The sequence below is a fragment of the Trachurus trachurus genome, assembly GCF_905171665.1.
Source record: "Trachurus trachurus genome assembly, chromosome: 24".
Taxonomy (NCBI): Eukaryota; Metazoa; Chordata; class Actinopteri; order Carangiformes; family Carangidae; genus Trachurus; species Trachurus trachurus.
The window spans coordinates 7,761,452-7,789,391 of NC_139910.1; the positions used below are offsets into that span (position 1 = coordinate 7,761,452).

The 27,940-nt window shown below is 40.1% G+C and overlaps 1 protein-coding gene across 3 annotated transcripts in view; it reads right to left on the bottom strand.

The window, feature by feature from the left end:
• LOC311007906 (exostosin-1) overlaps window positions 1–27,940 on the bottom strand; it is a gene marked incomplete at both ends in the record, with an annotated part of 283,911 nt that overhangs the window by 29,213 nt on the left and 226,758 nt on the right. For all 3 annotated transcript variants that reach the window (XM_084001313.1, XM_084001312.1, XM_084001311.1), the window contains 5 exons: window positions 90–185; window positions 1,265–1,383; window positions 8,665–8,797; window positions 15,524–15,643; window positions 25,616–25,723. In XM_084001313.1, coding sequence (XP_083857439.1) covers window positions 90–185; window positions 1,265–1,383; window positions 8,665–8,797; window positions 15,524–15,643; window positions 25,616–25,723 — 576 coding nt within the window. The remainder of the gene's footprint in view (window positions 1–89; window positions 186–1,264; window positions 1,384–8,664; window positions 8,798–15,523; window positions 15,644–25,615; window positions 25,724–27,940) is intronic.

The following is a 27,940-nucleotide window of genomic DNA, read 5'->3' on the forward strand; positions in this document are numbered from 1 at the left end:
ACTTTATCACCGTGGAGAGATAAATGCCTTCGCTGATAAGTAAGAATCTTTTAATACACAGGGGGATGCAGAGAGCCAGCAGCTATTACCTTGGTCTGTCCTTCAATGACAGTGAGAGGCACGCTGGTGGAGGGCCACTTGTTCCTGGGAGGTAAAGGCTTGTCGCAGTTCCATAAAACCACAATCTGCATGAGAGAAGGGAGCACAGGAAGTTGGAAAATATTATACAAGCATCAACCCAACCTGATCTATTAAAGTTTCTGCATCGCATCACATTCAGAGTTTTTCTGCTCTATGAATTGAGTCGCTGAACAATAACTAATTGTCAGTGATTCTTTACTATAAAAACACATCTTGACATTTGTGCTGTCGCTGCCCCTGACATCTTTATGGTGTAATCATCACAAAGTCAGTCGGCTTGGGAACAGCTGAATACAACATCAGTCATTCAGTCTGTTTTAAGAGTGTAGGATAGTTATAGTATAGTATTTATAAGAAATCTTGACTGCATTGCTGTCATAATAAAAGCTCTGTATTATGTTAGTGCTTCTGCTTCCATTGAGCCGCTGTTCATTGTCGGTTACCTTGACCATGGATGTCGTGTTTCACCTGTGTCCTTGCATTTCTCAGAAAAACTGAATTACACTGAATCTGATGGAAGAATGAAGAATGGACCATTCATTTAGTTTATTCATTTATAATGGATACTGTATTTATTATTCTGTGGGACCTGGTGAAATGGAGCTCAATGATTGTTATTATTATAATTAATGTTATAAGTAGTAGTAGTAAAGATGACGGTCATTCTTACCGTATATATTGCTGAATATAGCCCACCAGAGCGATAGATATATATAATATTGTTATATCAATCGCTCTGGTGCCCACTATTTCATGACTTTTAAATAAATAAATAGATAAAAAACTTGAAAAATGACTCATATTCATAATAACTAACCATGATTTATTCTGAAAAATATGATTTTATTCTTGAATACTGTTGTAATATTGTTGTAAGAGAATATTGGCCTCAATTTTTATTACTTGAAGGCTCAAATTGTTTCATGACAAAGAAAGAAGAAGGAATATGGAAAAAAATAGATGAATGGGAGAAGAAGAAGCAGGAGAGGAACCATATAAGTGACAAGTTTCTTCTTTAAAATATTGACATTCGTATTTTTAACTGGTGTCTTTTCTTCCTGCTACTTTTTTTTTGGTACAATTTTTCTCTTTTCTCTCAGTAAAGTAGAGAAACACTTCTCACCTGTGCACAGAACTTGGACTTGGCTACAGCGATGATGAGCTTCACCACAGGGGAGATCTGGGATTGCAGAGGAGTAACCGTATGGATCACAGCTGTGAACTGCTGCGACGGGCTCTTACCTGAACGCACACAGACACACACACACACATACATTACAGAAACAGTTGTCATGGGTAAAGTGTATTTGCGTTTCTTAACACAGATTTGTGCAGATGTAGCTCCCCATAAAGCTCCATCACGGTTAAGTGGACACACAGTGCTCCGTGCGGCACCAATCATCCATCTTTCTGACAGCACATCTAGCCCCGTGTCCACATGACTGAACATGAGTAAACATATCTAATCCAAGAGTGAACGCTTTCCTTTGAGTGTCTCTTTTAGTGAATGGACGAGCGCTGCTGATTTATTCCCTCTAATGAGTAATCCTATTTTCTACAAGCTCACAAACAAACCGGCTCTTGTTAGTTACTTCATTGCAATTTTATTGAGGAAAACAAAACAGGGCAAAACGAGAAGTCGGGAAGCAGAACCGAACTTTAAATTACCACCTTCGATAAATGAGCCCCGGCCGGCGTACAGTGCACCGGATAAATGGAGCTGAGGAGGTGCTTCACCCCCAGAGGCGGTGTATGCCAGAGAAATGTATCAATATTATGGAGCACTGGCTTTTTAGAAATGCATTTTCTATCCCCATAATAAATAAATCTATTCAGATATAAAGAGCCGGTAATAAGATCACGTAATGCAAATGTTACATGACACATTCAGCACTGTGTTGAGTGTGTGTTTGCAAGCAGGCTATTAGTACGACTATACCATCAGATAACAGCGACGCTCCGACTGTGGAAAACCGGATGTAAATACTGTAAATATCATTTTGTTCATGATCAGTATGGGAATAATGTGATTAGTGTGCAATCGCTGCATTTAGATGAAAGAAAAGATCCCAAAAAGATCAGACAAAGAGAAAAAAGCGACTATAATAATCTGATTATCAAACACACCATGTAAACTCAGGAGACTGGGCAGGAGAGGATATCTGGTAACTGTGAACTGTGTAAACACTTTAATTAGACTATTAATCTGTTTTCTCATGATAATCAGGTTGCAGGGCGCATGTTAATGGTGAGATTAGAGTAGGAACGTATAAAATGCCAGAAGGTTTCACCACAAAGGAAGAAGGAGGAACTTCTTTTCTTAAACACTCGCCACAATGTAGCATCAACTGCTGTGTGGACCTCGGTCTGGTGGAGACTGAGGTTTATAAACCAAACAACAGAAGTACTGGGCTTTAAACGTTTTATACTTGAACTCTTTATAAGCCTTTAGCCTCTTTATAAGCCTCTGCTCTGGACTCAAATCACCATAGCAACAATCAAACATCCAAAATAGACACTGGCAAATCAACATAAAACTTCAAACACTGTGCTGAACAGAACAAAACACAGTATGGAAGCATGGACGACACCTGATCACTCAATCACTCATTAATGACAGCAGCAACATGTTAAAGGGATAGTTCAACATTTTGGCAAATTGGTCCATCGCCATAATCCCTGTAGTTTTAGGAGTAGGTTCGTTGTCGGTGCAAGCTATTTTCAGATCGGCAGAGCAGAGCCGCAAGCTGCTCAGAGCTACGCTACGGAGGCTAATGGGATTTCTTGGTTTCCCTCATCAAACTCATCAAATACACAATCCAACAACTCAAAAATTATGCTGTCAACAACTAACACTACACACTACTACTGTACACTACTCCTTGGTCAGATTAGGATTTCCCAGAATGCCCTTCTTCATAACTTTAGGGAAGAAAGTAAGTAACCAAATGAAATAACCCCCGGACAGAAATAGTAGTAAATTCCAATATGGACAATAAAAATGACTCAAAGCTGTTAATGTTAAGATTAAGGATTAAGATAAAACATTAAGATTGGGAGCCACCGGTGAAGGCCACGGTCGCAGGCACATGGTGTGCCAAGTGTTGGGTGGGTGTGGGAATAGGGGAATAAGCATCCTCATGGATAAGTGGAGCCAGAGTGCTCTTTAGTGTTGCTCTATCCATCTCTCTGACACCGGGCCCCCTGACCAGCCATCTCAGGTGGGTTTAGCGTATTTATGGAAGCACAAGGTCTGCCCTTGTGTGGGGAGTGGGGGGTGGGGGGTGGGGTCACAGAAACAGCCTAAGCTCCTCTGTTTTTCATGGCGTCTTCATGAAAAGAGCTTAAACGCCTTAATTCTTATTAAATTACATGGACTTCTTTTATTCCTGTTGCACCAATTAGAACCAGGTTGTGTCTGTGTTACTACTTCACTAACACCGCACTTCCCACAATGCAACTGTGAAGGTGAGCCTGGACCTACTGTAGATTCCTATAAATACTTTTTTTTTTGCCGGTGGGCTTCATCATATCAGATTGACCGGGTGGGTTTTAATCTCCAGTTAACATTTAACCTCGCTGGCGATGTTCCCACCCTCACAGTATTTAAGGTCACATGTCGATCATCAGTCCAGCGGCCTGTCATACTAGAGCCGTTTAACTCACATTAATCAAGATGTGAATGGGTCTTCAAGTGCCTGTGAGGAGAAATCAGGGCAGCATTTGTCTGTAAGTGTCTGAGAAGTATTTTATTTATCGTTTTTCAGAACGAGGAGTGGACAACTTCCTGTATTTTTTGTGACTATGTACAGATGATTGTCAGCCTCTTATTTCCGTTCGCTCTGTTGCATCTGTTGGCGTCTTTAAAAAGGTATTGTGTGAGACAAGGACCTGCTGATTCTTCAAACAAGTGGCAGACACACACAGCGGAAAGAAGATCAGGAAAGAAGAGACATTTATCCTGTCACAGAAACAGCAAAGAATCTGCTGCTCCGGAGCAAATAAGTGGAAATGAATGAAACATTAAGCTTTGTTCCAAGTCCTTCAATATCAATCTCACTGGGAGGAAGGAGGTTTCCTCTGGTGAATTTCACCCAAAGAAACTGCACATGAAGGCAACACAAAATGTCCCTGCACATGTCAGTACAGTGTGTATGTGTGCAATACAGTAGACAATACCAGCAGTAGGTAACAGACGGCATGCAAATTAAACGCATGAGGTAAAGGAGGTAATATAGACTGACACTTCTCAACAAGCACAAGAAATACAGATTTTCTTAACCTGGGCTTTGTCATTATCTGACATATGAAAAAAAAATAAAAAATGTAATGTTGTGGCTTTCCTTCGTGGTGTCAAAGCCACGTGAGAGGATGAAAGGCAGGGTTTCTTACAAGAATGAATGACGAGATGTATCCGTTTCAAAACAAAAAAATGAAAAATCTATTTACATCCATCACTCTTTCACTCAGTAGAAAAACTATGTGCTCCCTATCACCGCTCTCACGTCCAACTGAGGCCATAGGTGACGTAATAATCTCTCTCAAACTCTGCACTATAGATATACAACACATAGATCAAAAATACAAATGATCCAATAACGAAATTCAATCTAAATCTCAATCTCTTTTTTTTTTTTTTTACAACTATAAATTATGGCTCCTACACATAAGATTATCCATATACAGTCAAACCTCGTTTAGTCTAATCTACACTAATAGAGAGAGACATGTAAAGTTAGATTGTGTTTGATGGTTCAGCACCATGGACAGAAACACTATAGTTACACATGATTCAGCACCACGGAGAGAGACACTATGTTTCAGCACCATGGAGAGAGACACTAGTCTAATTTTTGTTTTTCTAAAAGTCCTGTAGTTTTAGGCTCAGCTTCCACCTGCTTCACAAATCATTTGACTTCACAGAGATCTATACTTTAAAAACCAAAAGTGAGTTTATCACCCAGAATTAAAATGATAAATAGTGGCTGTAAACTCCGGTGAGTTTTATTATGATATAAATTTACTGTACGAGCTGTGATTTTTCACTTTAACGCCCAAAAGTCAATTCAAGTCTAAACAAAGGCATAAAAGAGATTATCTTTTATGTTAGTTTAAATGTTTGGACTCACAACATAAAGAGTTATTATTGGGTGATCTCTCCCCTGCCTTCTCTATTATTTTATTTAGGGACAAAAAAACAAATGAAGGAAAAAAAATACATTGTCGTTTATCTGTGTTCAGTAAGATCCGCTTTTTGATTTGTGCTGCTCACAGAGTGGCTTTGACTTTTCTCTGTGATGACCATCAGATTTCAATTTTACATTAAATCATGCACAGTCCAGATGTAAAATGCTTTATTGATGTGTCGATAAAATGTAACGTTATCACCATAACTGCTGTGTTTGTTTGCATTTCAACTCAATAATCCTTTCCCCAGGTGCTGACCATGAATGTTTACATACTAATGATGTATATTATCTAGAGACAGAGATAATGATCGCATGTTTACTTCTCCTTTGTCCTAGGTACAGCTCCATTCAGTCTTCATGCACAGTCGTTGTGTCTTGAGTCTGTGCCGTTTTAAAGCTAAAGCCAGCTGAAGGGAGGCGTGTTGGGCGGCTAGCTCGCTACGGCTGCCAACATATCTGCAAGTGTGTGTGTGTGTGTGCCAAACCAAGGAGATGTACACACACCCAAAACACACTTTTGGACCCTCAGTATATCAACACAGAATATAAACCACGCCTGCCTCCTCAGGCGAACACACAATTTTGTCAGGAAGTGTCAGTGTTTGTTTAGATCTCATTTTGAATTTTTATAAAACTTTGGCTGAAAACTCTCCTCAGCGAACTAAACCGATCCATGAACAGACAACATTTGCCTGCGGCCTCTTTGTTGGTTCATATAAACTGTACAACTCTTCACAAACTAAAGTAAAAAAAGCTGGAAACTGTAGCCGTCAAATCTGGACTTCCTTACAGCTCCTGAGGCCACTGCGTCTGAGCAGCAAGTCAAACTTTTTTCTTTTTTTTTTCAAACTACCAGCAGGCAGAAGTTGCAAATGCTTCGCCATCAAAAGTTATGGGAAGGTAGCAGAGTGAGACCGTCATACACACAGCCCTGACAACAAGTTATTCCCCGAGAGCTGCATTGGAGCTGGCAGCAGCTAAAATAGTGATTTACTGCTGTGGCATAAACCAAACTGCTCCATCTCTCCTTCCATTCCTCCGTCAGTCCCCCCCTTCTTTCTCCCATCTAACCCCCGTGTCCACAATCCCTCAGAGAAAGACAAACAGTGATCTGAGTTACAGCCTCAATCTACTGAGAATCACTCCTGTCTGCATGCATATCTACACACACACACACATTTATATATATATATATATATACTTACATGCATACACCAGGACACTGCCTTCTCACTCTTTGTCTGCAGTATTGTTTGCACCAACAGCACAGCAGTCTCATACCACATATTAGTTGTCACATACGGTGCTGCAGAGACCCAGTGATGCCATCTAGATACAATATGACAAAAACTGGTGCAGCTAACATCCAGCTTCTGGTGTTGGAGGGAAAAACTTTTTCATCTTTTTCATTCAATGTGGAAAGTAAAGCGCCACTCACATAAAGGGATAGTTCAACATTTTGGCAAATTGGCCCATTGCCATAATCCCTATAGTCATATCAGTAGATTTGTTACCTTTAATTGTCGGTGCAAGCTATTTTTAGAACGGCGGAGCAGAGCTGCGAGCTGCTCAGAGCTACGCTAACGGAGGCTAATGGGATTTCTTGGTTTCCTTCTTCAAACTCATCAAATACACAATCCAACAACTCCAAAACGCTCTGGTTGACAAGTTGTGACCTGCACATTCACCACGCTATGAGATAATAACAGAACGTTGCGAGACAGAGTTGTTTTAGAGGCACATTGCAACGAATGTGTGCCGTTAACGGCGTTGCTTCGGGTTGTGAGCGCGCATAAGACACATCTACATTGAAAGCAATCTCCCTGTCACGCAGAAGACGCTACATCTGAATGGGCCCCATGCACACGTAGACTTTTTTTTTTTTTTTGTATATTTTTTGGGGTTTTTTCGCCTTTATTGGACAGGAGAGTTGAGAGAGGGAGAGGAAATGGGAGGCAGAGAGGGGGAGAATGACACACAGGGCAGGGCCGCTCGATGTGGGATTCGAACTGGGGCCATGCACCTGCAGTGAGGACTATAGCCTCAACACATGGGGCAGGTGCTCTACCAACTGAGCTAAACACCGCATAGACATTTTAATCAAGGCGGCGGCCAAAATCACCCAGTTGGCTCGCCTTTGCCTTAGATAGGCAGGGAAAACCCTGCTAGAGCTTTGGCCCAGGTTTGAATCCCACCTGTGTCCATTTGCTTCAGGTCAGCTCCACACTCTCTCCATGACTTCCCTGTTCTTCTCTCACTGCATCTATCAGATTAAATTAAGTGATAATTTAAATATTCACATCATCTTTTCTTCCCCTCCTCTCTGTCTATCACCATCTAACATGAACTGAGTTGAGGAGCTACACTTTCCATGAGTTGTAGGCTCTGGTGGATGAGTAATTTAGCTCGAGACAACAGCTTGAGCCCATTTATTTAGCCTGTGTGTCTCTATATTTCATATTTAGATTTCATATAGTTCCCAAGAAGTGATGGACACGGACGATAATGTTCTCTGAAAGTGTACGTCACGTCGAATTTAGAAATATGTGCATCATCCCAGAGAGATATATTACCACAGAGTTATGACTCAGTGAGATTTTTTGATGCAAACAGTGGAGATCCGGTGCCAGGGCGTTAAGTACCCTAACTGCCTCCATGAGCTGAGCGTCACAGCCACTGGTTCAGCTTCAGGCACTGACCGTGCTGGTAAATGAGCCAAATCAACTCGCCAAACCACAGACAACTGAAAACTGGACTGTGAAACCAGCCACTGAAGGGGAGTAGTTATTTATTTTTATTTATTTATTTAAAAGGATCCCCATTAGCTGATGCCAATGGCACAAGCTAGTCTTCCTGGGGTCCGAAGTACCTTACATCGAAAAGAGATGTAAAAAACACATTTTCAATATCATATCAGTCAAATAGACATCTTAATACATTGTGTTTGCAGTAATACTTACAACAGCACATTGGTGCTGTGAAATCTTTCTGCGCCTTACATTTGATTGCATTTAAACAAGTTGGTAGTCGTCTTAATATCAGTCATTAATTTAACAGGAACAAAACAGACGGGACGAGACAGGGATAAGATATTAAACTTGCCAGACTGGATTATTGCTCAGCTGTTAAATAGTGCATTCTTAGATGGTGTTTAAATGAGGACTTGCTGTTAGATTGTCGTATATGGAGGGGGCAGTTATTACTGCAGAGTCGGGACAATGAGATATTGTTGAGTTTATCAATGAAATCAAACTTTCTTTCCCCATGCATTTGCAAAGTCAACGAGTCTGAAGACTGCAGCATCACATTTTAATGAGACCAGACCAGTACTCACCCAGTATGGCATAATAAAAAGGGAACTGGGATGGGTCAGTGGAGTACTGGGGGAATGCATAGAGACCACCAGGGAGGGAATTCCACAACAAGCGGTTTCTGGACACATGGGAGTCCACACGGTCCTGGATGATCTGCAAGAACAGTAGGAAGAAGAAGAAGAAGAAGAGGAGGAGGAGGAGGAGGAGAAACATGAGAACCCACGAAAGTTTGGCACAATAACAAAGATAACAGAGAGCAGTCAGGAGACAAGAGGGGAGAAAACAGAAAGAGGGCGGAGGTGAGAATAAGAAGAGAAGAGCGGAGACAAGAAGGTGTGACAAGAGGAAAAGAAATAGTTCAGCAATCTCCCTGTCATTAATTATCAGCCATTGACTGATAGGGACGCTGTGTGTGTGTGTGTGTGTGTGTGTGTGTGTGTGTGTGTGTGTGTGTGTGTGTGTGTGTGTGTGTGTGTGTGTGTGTGTGTGTGTGTGTGTGTGTGTGTGTGTGTGTGTGTGTGATAAAGGCAACATGTGTTCCTAGAGACTTCTTTTAGAGCAGGAACTACCACAGATGGGTTTTGAAGAAGGTGTTTCTGTGTTTGATGAGGATGAGGATGAGTGTGGTTTGATCTGATGAGCGCTCGTGTAATAATGTGGTAACGACTGTTGAGGTCTCGGGGTCAGAACATTAACATGTTGATGGTTGTCTCTTTATTTACACACACACCATCTGCAGTGAAGTTGATTGAAAAATTACAATTTGCTTAATGGTTTATGTTAGTTCTGCTGCTTTTTAGGTCAAATAAATCATTTAAAAGCACATCAGGTGAGCTGTTAACTTACTGTAACTGAACACCCCACAAATACTTTAAAACCAATTAAGGAATAATAAAAAGCTAGATAGTTAATTCTTCCATATTTACAACACTATCTATCTAACATCTGCATCTTTACTCGCTGCTCCTGCTCAACTTGGGCTCATATTTTGGGGGTAAAAATAGCCAGCTGTTTATCTGACAGCTGGAGCTCGGGGAGCTTCTCTGAAAGAGACAAATCTCCACAGAACAGACCCGAGACGCTTGAACTGCTTCACTTGGGGCAGGGACGTGCTCCCGACATGAGCAGTCCATTAGTTATTTAGCTGATATTATCCATTTGGCTTGTAACAAAAGGTCAACTTAGTTGGCTGAGTGTCGTGAGAGTGAGCTAAGTTTTGAGGGCTGAGTCTGAGGGCACGAATGTCTCCAGACTCTTTACTCAAGAAAAACAATGAGCTGCAGTCATGTAACTTATGTTATCACAAAATAAATATAATGATACAATACTTTTTGTTACTTTAATACTTGTAAATATTCTATAAGGACCTAAGATATTTCTGTTTCACTTGTATTTCATTTTATTTTAGATTTCAATGTCTTCAATGATTATAAAACAACTCTAGGTTCTATATTAATACTGTGAAAGTATCAAAGCCTCAGTCTACAGAGAAATGCACACAGTCTGTATTCAGAAACTGAGCCTTAAAACCAGCCGTCAAGACTTCCTGTCACTTTGTGATGTCACAACAAAGCAGTTACCAAGCCCCGCCCACCTGGACGCATCACCCAACACTTGTTTCACTTGATATCTGCTCTATTTTTATTAGAATTCTCAGTAAACAGTCAGCCAATCAGAAGATACCCTCAGAGTCATCTCTCTTCTGATTGGCTGCAAAGAGTCTAAAAAGAGTTCTAAATTATAAAAAAATAAAATGTAATCTGATTTGTCGATCATTTTGTTGTATTTTGTTTGTTCTTAATCTTGGACTAGCAGCTATATTTACAGGCAGTTGAGCAAAAAGTGCAGCATTTCCATCTGACAAACTGAAATACATCAAATTCGTATGAGTGCAGAGATTCCCTTCGCCGCGGCAGGAATGAATTTTACAACAACACAAACACACAAACTGCATTTCTGAGGGATGAGAGGTGGATGACAGGAGGGTGAACTCCTCAGTTCCTGGCTCAGTCAACACTGAATGAAGCTTTTTGCGGGACTAAGCAAAAAAAAAAAAACTTATTTCTCGTGAGGAAAGCTCACAGCCACCACTTCTCTTTCCTTCTTTTCTTCCTCTCTAATTTCATTCCTCCGCTCTGCACATGTCGCCGCCGATCCAAACAACGATTTCAGGTCCCTGTGTGACTAACCCCTGCAGACTCCCCAAAGGTGTGATGGCTTTATTTACTTGGTGCTAAAGAAGTGTTTTTACGCCATAAAAGAAAGCTTCCTCGAGTCGGTGCGAGCACCGGCATGTGAATACGAGTGTGTCATACTTACAGCATATACGATTTTCAAGGCTTGTTACTTGAATTATTTGTTTTTGTGCTGCTGAAAGGATAAGAAACCTCTCAGATATAATTTTGTAAGGATCACTGAAAATGATGAAACACTACAAAATTAAAAGACAATAATTTAATTCATAATTAATTCATGTAATTCAAATGTACATATTTACTACAAACTGGGTTCTGTGAAGGTATGGAAGCACTTAAAAGCAACAAAATACCATTAATTTATTTTATTCCTGTGATTTTTGATAAATATTTTATTCACACCAGAGGCAATTCTTTTTAAAAACAGGACTAAATTACTTGAACCTTCATTTTTATTCAAATAAACAATGATGCTGAAAACAGAGTGCGGAAGATAATTTTTATTTTAGGTATTATGTCTTTTATGTTTCCAGAGCTGGTCACAGATCTGTGGAGAATTGGCTTGGCACTTAAACCAAGTTCTTAACACACAAATACACATGCACACACACGCACGCACACACACTGACACCAACTGTCAAGCTCGCAGTATGTGGGACACTACAGTTATCAACAACGCCTCATTTCACCCGTTTAGCCTGGTGTGTGAGCTGGCTCTGGAGTTTGCAGCACATCTGGCCAGCTGTGTATGGCTGTCAGTGGGCCTCCGTCTAATTTCATACCCTGCAGGCACATGGGCCACTCAGGTCTTATTTGTGCTGTAGATGTTATGAATGAAGATGAAGATGAACATGAATTATAGAGGTTGGTCTGTTGAAACCACTTGGATCCATATTCACACAAACACCTGAGTGATCCAGTTTGAACGGATGACACACACGAGCTTATCTTCATTTTATATGTCACAGCCTCAATCTATCTTAATTTCTACAAAGTGAAATGTTTTTAAAGTGAAGGTGTTGTGTATATTTGAAGAGCAGAATCAGCACATATTCATATTCAGTTAAATCCATATGTGTATGTAGTTTGTGGTCGATACTGTTGTGTTGTGTGAATGCGTATGAATGTTTGGTGCAGTTTGGTGCAAATTGATAGCCATGCTTCTGTCAGTCTGCCCCAGGGCGGCTGTGGCTACAGTTGTAGCTCACCACCTAGTATGAATGAATAATGGTTTCTGTGAAGAGCTTTGAGTGCCTATAAAGTGCTACAGTGTACATAAATCCAAGCCATTATTATTATTAATAATAATCCTGTGCATATTCTCATTTGTCCAGGTCATAGTATCTCAAAGGAGTTTTCAATCGAAAGCAACTGGACTTGGTTATTTGTCTACGAAGACATCATCAGTTCATGCTCGCATCTGACCGTTTCAGATGCGAGCATGAACTGATGAAGCCTCTTGGATGAGAGGTGAAACGTCTTCCTAGACAAATAACCAAGTCAAGTTGCTTTCGATTGAAAACTCCTTTGAGATATTATTACAGTAATAATATGAATACTGATAAGTTTTTCTTACTACATATCACACAATCCTTTTACTCATGTCCAGAGTGGCTGGACCTCATGACCTTGTGTTAACCTGTCTTACCTGTTACGACTGTGGTCATGTTGTCTTTAACTGTGGCGTCATGTGAGTATGAATGAGTGTAAACAGAGCATTTTCAGTTGTGGCCCCAAATTTATAGAATGCTTTACTCCTCCACATTAGAGCAGCTGAAACTCTGGAGCATTTTAAAGACGCACTTCTTCTCACTGGCCTTCAACTCAGCCTGACCTGTTATTTTCATCTTTTAGTAAAGCTTTGATTTGTTTTACCTTATCTTAGTAATTGTTCTCATTGCCCTATCTTATTGTTATGTGTTATATATGTCTTATATGTTGATGATTTATGCTGTTTTTATCTATCTTGCTAGCACATGACTCTATGTATGTTGTGCAGCACTTTGGGCAACTAAGGTTGTTTTTAAATGTGCTACAGTATATAAATACATTTTGAGTTGAGTTGAGTTTGAGTAAAGTATGTAAACAGGTATGTGTGTCAGAATGAGCCATTGATTGGTTGGTAGCATCAACGTTTCCAGCTGATTGGCCCTTTCATCAAATATGAGGAAGATGGTGCAGCTGAGAAGAACATCTGGACTGCTCTTATCTTTTGATCATCTTTTTGTTCATTAGAAATGCGAGTTGATGCATTTTGGTTTTGTTCTATTTGGACATGTTTTGTTGAATGGATTTGCTTATACTGTATATATAAGAAGAAGAATTTGTTCCTGTGTCTATGTGGACCTTGTGGTAGATGTGGCGTTCATGTTGTGTTTGGTGTATGTCCTGATGTGACAGAACATCCCTGTGTTTTGACCTTTTCTCTGCCGTTCTCTAGATTTCAGATTCCCTCCGTGAGCCTCGTTGCCTCTTTGTTTATAATAAATCACTGGGTTGTATCAGCTCTGTCTGGGTGTCTCCCTCTGTGTTTTTTACTATCCTCCTTGCACCAGTCATGACAAATGTTCACTGTGAGAAAGATCACAGCGTTTGTACTGATGTTTTTGTGATGATGACGATGACGTGGACGATGGTGGCGAGGGCGATAGAGAGAGATATTATCTTCTGTGTCTTTATTCAGAGATGATACTGAGAGCAAATTGTCCCTCAAGGTCTGAATCAAGGCTGTGAGGAACAACAGCGGAGGAGAAAACTCTCAGCTCTTCTACTCCAATGAGACAAGTTCATCTTCTTCTCTTCGGCTGGCGAGGTCGTTCCGTGGGCCAACCTGCAGCTTTCTAGTCTTGAGAGCAGGAAAACACGCCCACGCACACACGCTGCAGCCTCTCTAACCTGAGGGCTGAGGACAGTACAGAGCTCCTTCACACCGTGGTTTGATTTCACAAATCAAAATGCTTGTTTCCATTATACACCTTACTGTGTATTAGAATCAGCCTCTTATTTGTCAAAGGGGTCAGGTGTTCTCCTTCACAGTATTTGTTAAGTATTTTTCTGATTTATATCCTTAACAAAAAACTCTCTACTCTGAAATGTCACGCTCAATTTGCATTTATACCCTTTACATGCTCATATATAAATATTAATATTAAAGCTTGAGTTAAAGAAAACTACTTTTGTAATATTTTTTAAATTCCCTTTACATCCCAATGGAGATGAAGTAATTAAATGTATTGACAATAAACATAAAAACTTTTTTTTTTTTTTTTTAATCCATCCCCTACAGTAGTGTGCAAATTTGTGTATTTAAGGAAAATAGCTTTGGAAGGATGCCTGATGGAGGGGGAGGGAGTTTTTTGGTTGGAAACTTCCAAAGTTTAGCTAACTCATGCTAACATCTCACTAGTTATAGAAGAAAAAGTTATTTTTCACCAAGCTGTACACAAAACAGAATCATATAAAGCTGTGTTATATATTATATTAAAGCTAATGTTATCTTAACAATGAATCAAATGGTAATATTAAATACGCTTTAGCATCTATTAGCATCTTTCAGCTTTGTTGTTTTGGTTTCAGTATCTTCCACCTCACTGTTTTTATGGTTCCTCTATATATTTTTGAGATGCGACGGACGAACGTTTTCAGCTATAATACTCTACATCTGATCTACCCAACAGCAAAAGGTGGGCAAACAACGTTAGCAAGTGAACACATAGGATTTAGCCGCTGGTGGCAGCTGGTGGAAACCAAAATGGAGGTAAAAAATGGAGTGAATATGAGGATGTTACTTTGTTGCTTGGATGTTTCTATGAGTTGTTGTTGTTATGCAACAAAGGTTTAGTATGTTTATCTATCCAGGCAGCTATCACAGTGGCAAAACTGAAGTAAAAGGCTGTTTCTGGAGGTAAAGTGAAGTGCACTTGTGAGCTGTAGTATTTTATATTACATAGCTGTGAGAGCCACCACCTTAACTATGCTTTTGGCCCCTTCTCTCCTTGACTGTAAAGCCCAAATATAGCCTCACCAAGAGTTCATACTGTAGTTTAGAGTTTTACTTCTCATTTCTTGGGGTGTATAATAGGATTTAAGTGAAAGTAGATGTAATAAAATGTGACCCAGTGCTTTTAAAAAAGTCAAACATCTGAAACTTGCACTAATCACACACAGCAGGCTCAGATCTGACCGTTCAAGGTCCGACGTGATGACTTGAGACGACTAAAACGATAATTCATGAACTGAGTGGCAGTTTTAATAGAAGTCGGTTGGAAAATTCAGTTTTGTAAAAGTAAGTATTACCGACCACGCTGCATCAAAAAATTACTTTTGAGGTGCCCTTGAGCAAGACACACATGCAAAGAAAAATGCTAATTACCCCAGTGGACTTGTTAATGTTGGACGGCTGCTTGTTCTGAGCTGGTTTCTGGGAGTAAATGTATGAATATGAAGCAGCACGTTGAAGGGGAGGAGGGGTCACGCTCAACTTAGAAAGGTCAAAAACTCCGACTGACAACTGGAGTAAGATTCCTTTTCAAAAGTTCAGCTCTGCGAGGTGATGCATAGCCAGCGGCAATGTACAGTACAGAACAAGACACAGCGGTTTGGTTGATTAAATGAAACTCTCCTGACAAAATTAAATCCAAAAAAAAATCCCATTAAGACCTTTTTTTTTTTTTTGCAGGCTTACCTCCAGAGTAGTTAAGACGATTTTGGCTACAGAAGAAAAGTAGGCATCCCAGAGGAACTGGGTCTGCTGGCGGAGAGCCAAGATCCTGTCACGGCCCACGGACCGAGTAATGGAGGGAACCTGGAGGAAGAGAGAAGACGGAGAAAAAAGAAAAGAGGACAAAAATGACAGTTAGATGGATTAAGTTAGATTTCAAACAATGTTAGGTAAGGGGATGAGAAACACTCAGACAGGTGGAGGAAGCAGAAGTAATTTTGTGGACATGCAGAAAAGATTAGAAGAAATTCTTCCGTCCTTCAAAACTCTTCTGCCCCCACATCTCACTGCCCATCAAGCGGCTTCTCCCCCAGGACACGAGGCAGCTGCTGCCCATCTTCACCAGTCTGGTATGGCAGATATTAATAAGTGTCAATAAGAAAGGTGCCATTAAAACAGGAAAGATCTTTAAAGTTCATGTTATTTGAAACTTTGAAATATACGAAAGTGAATATATTTGACTTTTCATGCAAAGGCTCGTGTCCCTGGGATTACCTCTGCCCTGCTTCTATTCAGTTTTTCTTCCTCAGTCTGGTCAAGTTTGTGTTCACACCAACACTAAGGCTGGGTACTGAACTTCAATACTTTGTCTAAATTGGTTTGATACTATCAAGGATGGAAAAATACCCTCTCATTCAGTGATGACTTTAGCTGGCTTCACTTTACCATCGGCTGCAGCCTCCCTGCTGATGACCAGATGCTTTCACACTCTCTCCTTGGCAGCAGATGTTGAGGTGGGGATGATGTAGCTGGTAGTTTGTTGGTTATTGTGACAACTGGTATCATAAAGGTTCAGGCTATTGTTTTAAAATCTTGTTGAGCCTCTTGATTATATTAGCTCAAATCCCTGGTGAGTTTATGGATGGGGAATCACTGCTGCGGAGTAGGGCTGCCTTTTTCCTTATTATTATTACCAACTTAAAGCAGAAGTAAGTGGTCCGGTCATTTTGGGTAATGCTGCGTTCCAGGCAGGCTTTTGAAACCGTAAATTACAGCTTCAAGTCACAACTTACGACTTTGTAGCGTTTCAGGCAACCCACTCGTGTTTTCCGACCTGTTTTACCGGTGAAAGTCACTATAACGGCCACTCGTAACTTCCGACCGGTGAACTCGTACCAGATCGAACTGGTACCACTTCACGGTCGGAAAAATACGAGTTTCCTTGAACGCACCATAACAGTCCTCGTCCCTACGTCGCCACATTCACGGCGTTCCTTGGCTGCACACACAGCCCTGCATGCCGTTCTCTCTCCTCATTGGATAAAAACTGTAGGATACGATAAATGTTTTCTCTTCGGCTCAGAGCAGAGCAGAGTGACTGACAGACCCGTGTTTCAGTCCAAACACTCTATGTAAGTGATTGCTGTCGGAAGATATAACTATTTAAGACTTATATTAACACAAATATATCACTTACTTCTGCTTTAATACTTAATTTATAAAATATCTGAAAGTCACATTTCAGAACTTGCTTTATTTCGCTGAAAATGCTGCAAAATCAAAGAGATACACAGAAAAATGGGAGATCCTTAAATCTGAGAAGGTAGAGTGAGTAGAAAAATTTGGTATTCTGGCATGAGAGAGAACGTTTTAAATGATTAATCTGATATTAAATTTGTCTTCAGTATTTATTCATTGTCTGTTCATCAATTAATCATTCAAATGCCACGTGGAGATAATTTCCAGAAAAAACCTCAACAAATAATTTCACATTCAAACTTCAGTGAGTCGACTTTTACAGCTACGTCGAATGTTCATTGGTTTTCTTTAGATCAATATCAAGTCATATCAGATGATGTGGTTGTGTGTCTGTGCTGTGGAGAAGTTTCTGCAGCAAACAAACTCTGCAAAGAGCCTAAACATCCTCATGTGCCAGGAAGATGGAGCAGGTCCCTCTCTTGTAGAAAAACAAAGTACCTCCTTGATGAGGTTAGACGTGACCTTAGCTGCCCTGCGCTGCTTCACAGTGAAGTAGGAAAGAGAAAGAGGAAAAGAAAGAGAGGAATGAGCAGCTTTGCAGCCAATATTGGTGAAGAGCCTCATCAGACCTGAAGAGGTGGAGGTGGATTCGGAGCCCAGGTCCCTTCTGGTGTTCTGGCCACAGATCTAAAGCCCATTCACTCTGAGTTACACTGCCAACCTGTTGGACATGCCCAGACAAAAACACCCCACTCTGGTCTGAAAGGGACATAATGACTGATGGTGTTAATATGAGTTTGTAAAAGAGGAGCCGGAGTGTGAAACTCTGGAGAAGGTGACGGTGACGCACCATCAGTCCTCAGGCCTCATGTGGCGAGGAAGGAGTTTCTTCTCAACTTGTAGAGTTTATTAAAACAGCAGTGAGTCTGTGTTAGATGAAAACTCACAGGTTAAACCCGTTTTTTTCACCTGGATGTTGTATAGAAAACTGGAGTTTAGTGTCCGGGAACCAGAACTATGATCTTGTCACCTCTGCTAACCAGTTACAATCATGTTTAACCAAACTCTTTCCCAATGACCTTTGACCTTTGGCCACCAGATACGTATAATCCCTTGTGACTCCAAATGAACCTCTGGGCCTAATCAAAGAGGAACTGTGTTCATGGATTGGGCATCCCCGACTACTGTGGTCAAATGAATTCTGACAGCATGTACCTTTATTTTTGTTTTTTATGTTTTGTTTTTTTATTGTTCAACTATTTTTGCTGATTTGTTTGATGTTGTTCATTTTATTGTCCTTTATTTAGCTGGCAATTGATTATATTTATATTTGGAGGACTTGTACAGTGTACTTTGGTCAACTGAGGTTTTTAGGGGGGATAACTATAAAAAAATAATAATTATTATTATTATTAATCTTTTAATTATATTTGCTTCTGTAATACTGATTTTACCCACAAGAGACTTGAGTGAAACACCACTTCCGTCTAGATCCGACTACCTGCATTCATATTTCCCTCTGGATGACTTTTAATTCCTCCATGCAGGTTAAATGTACCGTATATAAAATGTGTGCTGGTACATTATGAACCATAAGTATTCCTTCCTTTGACAAGAAATGTTTTCTTAATTTGCTTTAGGAAGTTTAAGTGAGGTGGTATAAGAGGTAATAAAGTCCATAGGAGCAATAAGGTGTGATGGAGGAACAGATGATATGTAGGACTGTTACTTTGGAGACGGAGGTTCAACTCTCTTTATGTTTATTACTGATTTAATTAGCTTTTCTTTCTTTATTTTCATTTCAAACCTAGAAACTTTTATTTGAAACCTCATCTAGCAGAAATGTTGCTTTTCTGGTGTCAGTATGTTATTATATATTTACAGCATGAATCCAGATTGTTAAAAAACTTGATTCCTCTTTGATTTTTCCTCTTGTTCTTCTTTTTTTTTTAACGCATTTTAAGTCAGTGGGTTAAGAATGTAAACTTGTAAGTTTTGGTTGTGATAACTGAAAAAGCAGGAAAAGCTTAAAAACACAGCGGAGCGTGAAACGGTAAAGTGTAGGTTTGTTGTGTTGGGTTGTGTGTCGGTGGATCCGTCGACGGCAGAGCGAGCTTTAATTGTTCATCTCTCCGAGGTGGAATATAAACAACACCAATCAAATCAGCTCAATTCTCTTCCCCTCGATTGACTCTAATAGTGTTTATGTTTCTCAGCAGGGGCAGTGTGTGTGTGTGTGCGTGTGTGTGAGTGTGTGAGAGAGAGTGTGTGTCTGTTTTGTATCTACTCTCCACGGGGGGAACAGAAACTCTACATATTAAACAGGCAGGTATTGCAGTTCTCTGTGATGTAATTGAAAGTAATGAGATTCAACTCTCTCAGCAGGTGTTAGAGCTCCGATGTGGTGTCGAACACCGAGCGTGTGTGTGTGTTTTTGTGTGTGTGTTGAAGAGAAAACAGAAAGACAAAGAGGGCAAGCATCCAGAATCTGTTTACCAACCAACCAGACACATGTCCTTGTTTGTAATTATATTTTTATTACACTATGCAGATTCTGGCGTTTGGCCCAGATAACTAAACGCTTTCTGGATGTTTTAATGCTTTGAATGGATTTTGTTGTTGCTGTTGTTTCAGGTATTGAAGTGACAGTGAAGGAGTCCGTCCGGTCTGACACTGCAGCTCCAGAAGCTGATTCATGCCACAGCTGGAGACAGATTAAACATGTTCAAGGTGTCCTCCAAGCACACCAAGCTTTGTTTGAAAAAAAAAAAAAAAAAAGAAGAGAAAAAAGAACCAACGACAACTAATTAGAAGTTTTTTTTTACAATGCCGCACCAATTAACCTGCTTGACTGGTGTTACAGTATATTAACCAAAAATATCCCATGAGTTCAGGTATCGTGCTAAATTTATTCAGCTACTTGCAAACTGTGATTTTGAGATTATTACTGTAAGTGTGAGCCATTCAGTTGGTGTATCAAACTAAAGTTGCTGAAGATGGTATCGTCAGGTTTCCACCCTCTGCTTCTTTCATTTAAATCAAGAGACTCTAAAAAAACGACTGGGTTTTTACAGTAGTTTTAATAAACCAGTCAACAGCTGTGTGTCTGTTCAGGGGCCGACTGTGTGTCATGACAGCTCTATTTAGCTACTATCTTTTGAATTTAGCTTGATGTTGTTTCAGACATGCTCTAATTAAAAATAAAGACAAAAAATACATCATCTTCAATTTTTTTAACCATCTAAAACTAAGGACTGGTAGATATAAAAGAAATCAAGTATCCATTTATTTTTCAAACCAAGGACATGGAAAACATCAAAACAACTTTGAACACTTGAATTGTCGCTTTTACAGAACCAGCTGATAATCTTTATCTTCAGTGCCACGAGAGTGAAACACTCTCAGACCTTTGATGTTGTGGGACGAGAGAGGGTTAAATTATCTTCACTTGGCTCTGTGGTTTCATCTGTCCTTTCACACTGTTCACTATAACACATGTGCAACTCTCAGCAGAAATTGGTAGAAAGTACGAGGACTCACTTTGTACAAAAAAAAATGACGTTGTTTGGATCCGCAACATGAAAAAAGACGTGTACACTAGTAGTGATTATTAACAATTAAATATGTCTGCAACTAATTGTCCACGTCAACAAATCGTTACACCCCCGATTTTAGTTCGGCCCTCGCCATCTTTGATTGGTCACACCTTCATAGACTTCCTCCTACAAAGCCCCTGAACTTTCCACAGCTCATGTGAGAACAGATAACCTAACTGAAGGGTCGTGGATCCTTTCCTCACCTCCTCCCTGTTGTTATTTCTCATTACAACACAAGTGGAATTAACAGATGAGAGGACACAAACCCCGACCAGACTGAATGAACATGTTGTTGTTTGATTTTATCCTGTTGTTTACTTACAAATGTCAGGTTTCATCCTAAAAAGCCTTTGTCTTTATCCCCGTCTCTACATTTCTATTTTAATTAATTTCTCATATTTCTGCATCACGGCCGGGGGAAAAGAATGGGGGAAAAAAAACAAAAAAAAACTTGCTTTTGTTCAACCTCTGGAATAAAATGTGAACAGCCGCACTGTCAAAACATAATACTTGCTTCACACATATTATCTTAACCAACAATTAGCATGCTTTTAGGTAGGTGGTTTTGTTTTGTCAGGAGGAGAACAATGCACACGACAAAACCTCCGACAGCATTAGAGCATCGCTGCGGCTTTCAGTCCTGGTTAATGACAAAAACGCTGCTGCTTTATTTCATCTAAAAGCAAAAGTGTGAGATACTTTTAATGATAGCTTGTCCGCTCTTGTTCAAATCATCCTCATCATGGCTACATAGGTGCTGATGGAAGGCTGGTGGACAAATAAATTAAAGGCAGACACATACTGTCTCTAACACACACATCACACACACACTTTCACATCTCCGTGCTGCCGTCCAGGTGGCGGTATAGGTCACGCAGGTGTACGCATAGTAATACAGAGAGTAATTAGACAATGTAAATACCACCAGCTCTGTCCGCCGCCCTAATTAAAGGGAGCAGAAGGTGATCCAACTCAGGAACAATCTAAAAATACTTTGTGGTGGAGGTGTGAATGACTGTGAATATCACAGCTGTCATGTCAGAATGAGAAGAAGAAAAAAAAAAAAAAAGCCACGTGATTGTAATTAGATTTCCCCCCATGTTTCTCTCGGTTGAACCGAACGTCTGCGCGTCAGTTATGTGCTGACAGGTCCCACTTCTGATGAGAGTTTGGCCCAGTTTCTCTACAAATATAGATTTATTTTTCTCCATAGTTTGATCCAACTTGTTCTTTTCTGATCCCATCATGTGGCGCTGCTTTCTGAGTCAACTGACACGTACGTCTGTTGGTTTGTTTTTGTCCTGTTCTCAGCCTTTTGTGGGTCTTAAGTAAATATTGTGAAAAAAATAAGAAAATAAAAAGGATTGGTTTTCATTATATGAAATTGTCCAAAGGAATCTTTTACAAGTCGTGACCAGGTGACAGTTATTCTTCAAATGTAGAAGTGACACAAAGGATCTGATGGAGAGATGTCCTCAACAATTCAACAATTCTGTTTGTCAAATAACACTTTTATCACGTATGAAGTTATAACAGAACCCAAGACACAGACAGATAAAAGTGTAGGCGGAAAAGAGGTGTTCAAAAAATTTCAAATCCAAAACAAACCAGCCAGGAACAGGAACAGGAAACACGGATTTGGTTTTAGCACCAGTGACACAGACTCAGACTTAGATATGGAAATTGTAGACAAGGACTTTAAAGCCTCATTTCCACTACAGGAAGTTTCACCATGCAGGAACAAGGAACTTTTTGCTGGCAGGAACCAGCGTCGACCAGTAAAGAAGCTCCTGGTCTACGGTGTACGTCTTTCCAAATGTTAAGGAACATTGGGAGGGTTGGTCTCCAATATTGAACATTTCTGATTGGTCAAGTTCTCCTCACCTCGAGCTGAAACCTAAGTGTTTTGTTTTGATTGGAGACTGTTTTGTCATCATGGTTCAAGGTGGAGACCCAGTAGAAAGTATATGAAGACATTATCCATTAGCCATATTCACAGCGCCGCCATCTTTGCTAAACGTCATCATTCGGGGTGGGAAGACTCAACGCTCTCACATAACAACCGTTGAGCTATTTAACGTTCCAGTGTTCACCACAACATCTGATATCAGCTAAAAACAGAAGCTTGTTAGCATCTTCCAGGCTTGAATAATGTGAAATGTACACGGACGTAATTTTAGGGGGGGACTCAGGGGACATGTCCCCCCCACTTTTTCAAAACGCTGTTTTTGTCCCCCGCTGTTTTTACCGTCCACAAACAATGTTACACTGTATTAACACTAGCACCGCCATTGCACACTATATACCTATAACCGCCATGAGTCGTTCATTGGACGAACTGTAATAAAGCGTTAATTAGAGCTGTATAGATGTTACATTTGTCGTAGTCTTTTAACAGCTACTCTGGGCCATGAAGTAGGCTGCACCCCGCAGCCTCCGCGAGGCAGGGGGGGCGGGGCATACCGTAGGAACCCCGCCCCCGCCTGTAAAGCCAGGTTTCCACCGTATAAACGACCTTTTTTTCTCTCTCTCTCTTTTACGGCAACATCCATAGTCCTTAGTGATCTTTGTTTGATATGTCAGGTGGAGCTGCTGCCCATCATACCGACGCAGGATTGCCCCCCCCCCCCCCCCCCCCCCCCGCGTGCGCTCACGTCGGCGCTTTACATGAAGAGCACAGCGACTCTGTTTTTACACTAGTTTGCTCCTAAATACTGGCTTTATAAAACGAATTTCGTTTTCTTTTGATATCATATTGATATTTCCCCCCTGAATGTAGGCTACACCTCTTCTACAACCACTCTGTCCAGTCTGGAAAATAATTTCTGCACCGTGCGTGTGTGAAGTGTGGACGTGAGTGTGCATCTGCGCAGCCTGCGCACGTGTACACACAGAGATACACATTAACACGCACGCACCCACGCACACACACACACAATCACACACACACACACACACACACACACACACACACACACACACACACACACACACACACACACACACACACACACACACACACACAGAGAGAGAGAGAGAGGGGGAGAGAGAGCGCATAAGCCCAATAATGCCGGCGCAAATCGGTGAATTCTCTGGTCGTCCAATGAACGAACGTGGCGGTTATAGGTAAAAATGAGAAAACATGATCGATATTTTTTTGTGCGAGTAATATTGATTGTATTTAACAAAACGGGGTGCTGCCCAACATCATTTTAGGAAAAGTCACAGACTGGTGGACTTCAATGTATTTTTTAAATAAAGTTATGCACAAATGAAAATCAAAGTCGTCCAATGAACGGCAGTTGGCGGTTCTAGTGTTCATAGTCACAGCCATAGTCATTGTTCAGTCATTGTTTTATGGTATCTGTGCATCCCTAGTAGAAAACTAAAAGAACTGCTAGAAAACTGTAAGAAACTGAAAGAGTTTGGGTTTTATTAAAAATATGTCCCCCCCACTTCTAAAATCAAAATTTCGTCCATGGAAATGTATCTCGGGTGTGCATTGACTATCCACAGTTTTTCTGCTTTTCTATCTTACATTACATTAGCAAGGGTGTCATATTAACATTCCTTGCAGCTAACACCGGCTAACATATTTTTAAAAATATTTTTATGAAGACGCAAGCTAACGTAATTGTTTACCCACCCCGAGTGATGATGTAAGGAAAGATGGCGACACTGTGAATATGGCCAATGGGCTTTATGCACAGCTCCACTACTTCCTGAAATAAGCCAGCTCGTTTATTTCCTGTCTTACATTATTGGACCAACTGATTAATCCAACACAACAACTCACAACAACTGATTAATTGTTGTGAGGTCAGACACACCTGGATTAATCAATTGGTCCAATAATGTAAAACAGGAAATAAACGAGCTATCTTATTTCAGGAAGTGGAGCTGTGCATAAAGCCCATTGGGAATTGGAATGCAACAACGGGTATAACCTTTGTCTTCTTCCTACTGCCACCTGCTGGACTGGAGGTGTAGTGTATTTACCTCCATTCACTTTCCATACCTCATAGGCCTGATTTGCATAATCTTCTTGGGACTTCCCTTGGTGGAAACACAGACATCGATGAACCTTTTGATTCCTGAAGAAACGTACCATGAATATAGGATTCCAGGTACATCTCACACCTTTACTGTTTTTGTTCATAGTGCATTTGTTTGGATATTGTGCCACACACTTAATAAACTCCTCTAAAATTGTGATAGCTGTAGGCTATTTGTGTTTAATGCCGACTTCTGTTATTTGTATGTCAGTTTTTGACTGTGCTACAGATTCAAGTAACCGGGACTCAACTTGGATTATTGGTTTAGTGATTTGACGATGCTCATAATATCATAATATCCTACACTACACTGTCATTTTCAGTATTTGGAAAGCCTTTCACAGCACTTTTCAACATTAAGATCAGTTTAGAGCATATTTCAACTTAAATTGGACGTATCTTCGACTGACTCTTCAGCAGAATTTATGCTGTAGTGCTTCAACATAAATCACGCTGACAAAACTCTTGTGGCAGCTCTGTTTTATAATAGCAGCCCTATTTTTACATTGTTCCCATATATTTTAAGAGCGGTTCCTTGATCTATGTGTTGTGCTTCTATGCTTGAGTCGGCCCCAGCTGGATCTCTGTGATTGCCCAGGGGGAAACTGGAGCCAGAGAAGACAATTACAACTGAGAAGATGTTGGCATTTCACCACCCAGACACTGAATAAGCTCCTGCTGAAAGGGCACGTTTTATCTTTTGATGCTTTATGCCGTACGGTGTGTGGAAGCTTTGGCCTCCTCCTCAGCCAGGTTACTCACTGCTGGCTTTTTACTAACCTCCATGCATCCATCTGCTGCAGCTGTGCCGTATAACACTAAGTCACTTTCTATCCGCCCCTACATGTCTTTTAGTCTCATCAAATCATTTTTCCTCACACTTCTATTCTCATCCCATCCATTTATCTACCTATACGTCCCCTATCCTTCCATCCCTCCATCATTTCATGTGATCGTTCAGTATTTTTTCCATCATTTCTCGGTACCTGCAACAGCAGTCTCTCATCCCCGATGATGGCGGCTTTCCTCCAGTCGATCACTTCAGAGAAGGGAAGCTCCCAGCCGTTACTCAGAATAACTGGGATACAGGCCGCCTGTGTGGAGAGACACGAGAGAAACAGTGAGACAAAAAAAGGAAGCAGCAGTGTGACAAGAAATACAGCTTTTTCAGGCCTGGAGTTGTGTAACCGACAGTGGGCAGAAAATAATCTTTATGTAAAGGCCTGTATGTAGGAGCAGAAGGAGGAGGTGGTCAATGTAAGACTCACTTTACTAATGTAATTCCATAAGTCAGGACTTGTTTTTGACATTACACATTTAACCACATAAGAAAACAAAAACCTTTTGTTTGTGTGGCTCTTGAAACTCTGTGATAGAATGGCACGGTGGCCTTGAGGAGTCAAAAGACTGCTTCTTAAGAAAAGACATTCCAATAGACAACAAAATTGATTCAGAAAACGTCCTCATCAATTTGACATCCCACGCTGTAAATGCTCAACAACACAAAGAAGTGCACAAAAACTCAGATAACAAACGAGTACATAGTTGTACTACAAATATTAACAATATAAATGTCCAAAAAATACATGTATTATATATAATACATCCATGCGCATCCACTTGTTAGCGTTCCCTGGAAAAACTTAACTTTTGTTATCACATGTCAGGTCATTGGTCTGATTTGTTTTCATTTTACTTGTTTATTTGACGGGGACAAAGTTAAATAAGTTATTAATATACAATTCTGTAAATATGCCAGATTTGGCCAAAAGGCTCGTTTTCATCATCATAAACTGAACATAATATTCAGCTTTTCAACAGACTGTGTTGTGCATTTTTTCACTCAGAGGACATTTTTAGTATATACGTATATAAAAAAAGATATAAAGAAAAGGTTCTATCAAACTGTTTACAACTTTTCTAAGCTTGAAGGAAGAACAGAGAGAGAAAAAAAAACAGTAACACATAACCAGAGTCAAAAGCAGAGCACAGCGAGGATCCGCTCCCCTTCCTTCACTGAGGACTTTATCCTCTTACATACTTTCTGTCTGATGAGACTCTTTCAACACGTTCCAAGTCGGAGTTTCTCAGAAACAAATGGAGTTGCCAAAAAGATTAAGGAGAAACAAACCAAAAAAAAAAAGTGTTTTTATTCATTTTTCCTCCTATGCCTCAATTTTTTAGAGGATTCATTAATGTGACTTAATTCATCAGGAGCTGTTTTCATTTCCCACAGGAGCTCTCGCTGTTGCTGTGAATTCATTTCATGATGAAGCTTTTTAAACGGTTCATCTTTTGTGGTTAATGGATAGGAGTTGACTGTGCACTCCACTGCACCGTTAAACCGTCTTTACAGAGAAAATATACTGTTTCCTGGATAATTTCTTTCATCTCACATATTTTATGTCTCATATTTTAAGCCAGTGGTGTTTTATTATTACTAATCTGAAGGTAAATTATGGAACAGTTGTTAAATTAATGGTTATGAGAATTAACCAAAGCTCGTTTCATATCTACAAAGGCGGATTTAATGAAAACTTTTGTACCATGTTTTTACTTCGAGGCTGATAGTGCTGGGTTGTTAAGGGGGAAAAAAAGGAAGCGTTATGTGATTATAACGATTTTAACATTATTAATTAATTTATGCACTGTAGTGTAGGACAGGATACTGTAAACTGTGTGTCTGCACAAATGTAATAATATAATATATGTAGTATATATGTAATGTAATGTAATATATACATTTAATGAGATATTTACAAGAAAATGCATACCATAAATCCCAGGCTTTTATTTGCTTCACCTGCCGAACTGACCCAGCTTGTATTTGAGACAGTCGTCTATGGGATTCTTACCGTTTAAAAGAGAAAGAATAATCGTAAAGTCGGATTCGGACCAGCATCATTTAGAAGTTTAATTGGCACAGATAAAACTTCTTCTAAATTAATGCGTGAGCCTCCAGCCAATGCTGTATATAGGCTTGTGCTTCGTCTCTATTACAGTAGACCTATGTGGGCAGGGGGGAGGCCATGGCTGTGGATCCCCTGCCCATCAACCCATCAATCAGCCAATCATATCTATTACATCCGGTTTGCCTGTTCACCTGCTGGCTTTAATTAATTAACATCCCTTGTTCTCTTTTAGTTTTTTAGTATGTTTTTTATTTGAACTTGTCTTACGAGTATTTTAAACTATTTATTGCACTCCCTGCACTTTTTCTTTTTCTCTCTTTTCTTTTCTCTCTTTGATATGTGGGCCAGTGTTAACTTACGACTGTAATGTATGTATGGTGTATGTATGTTTGTTTTTTT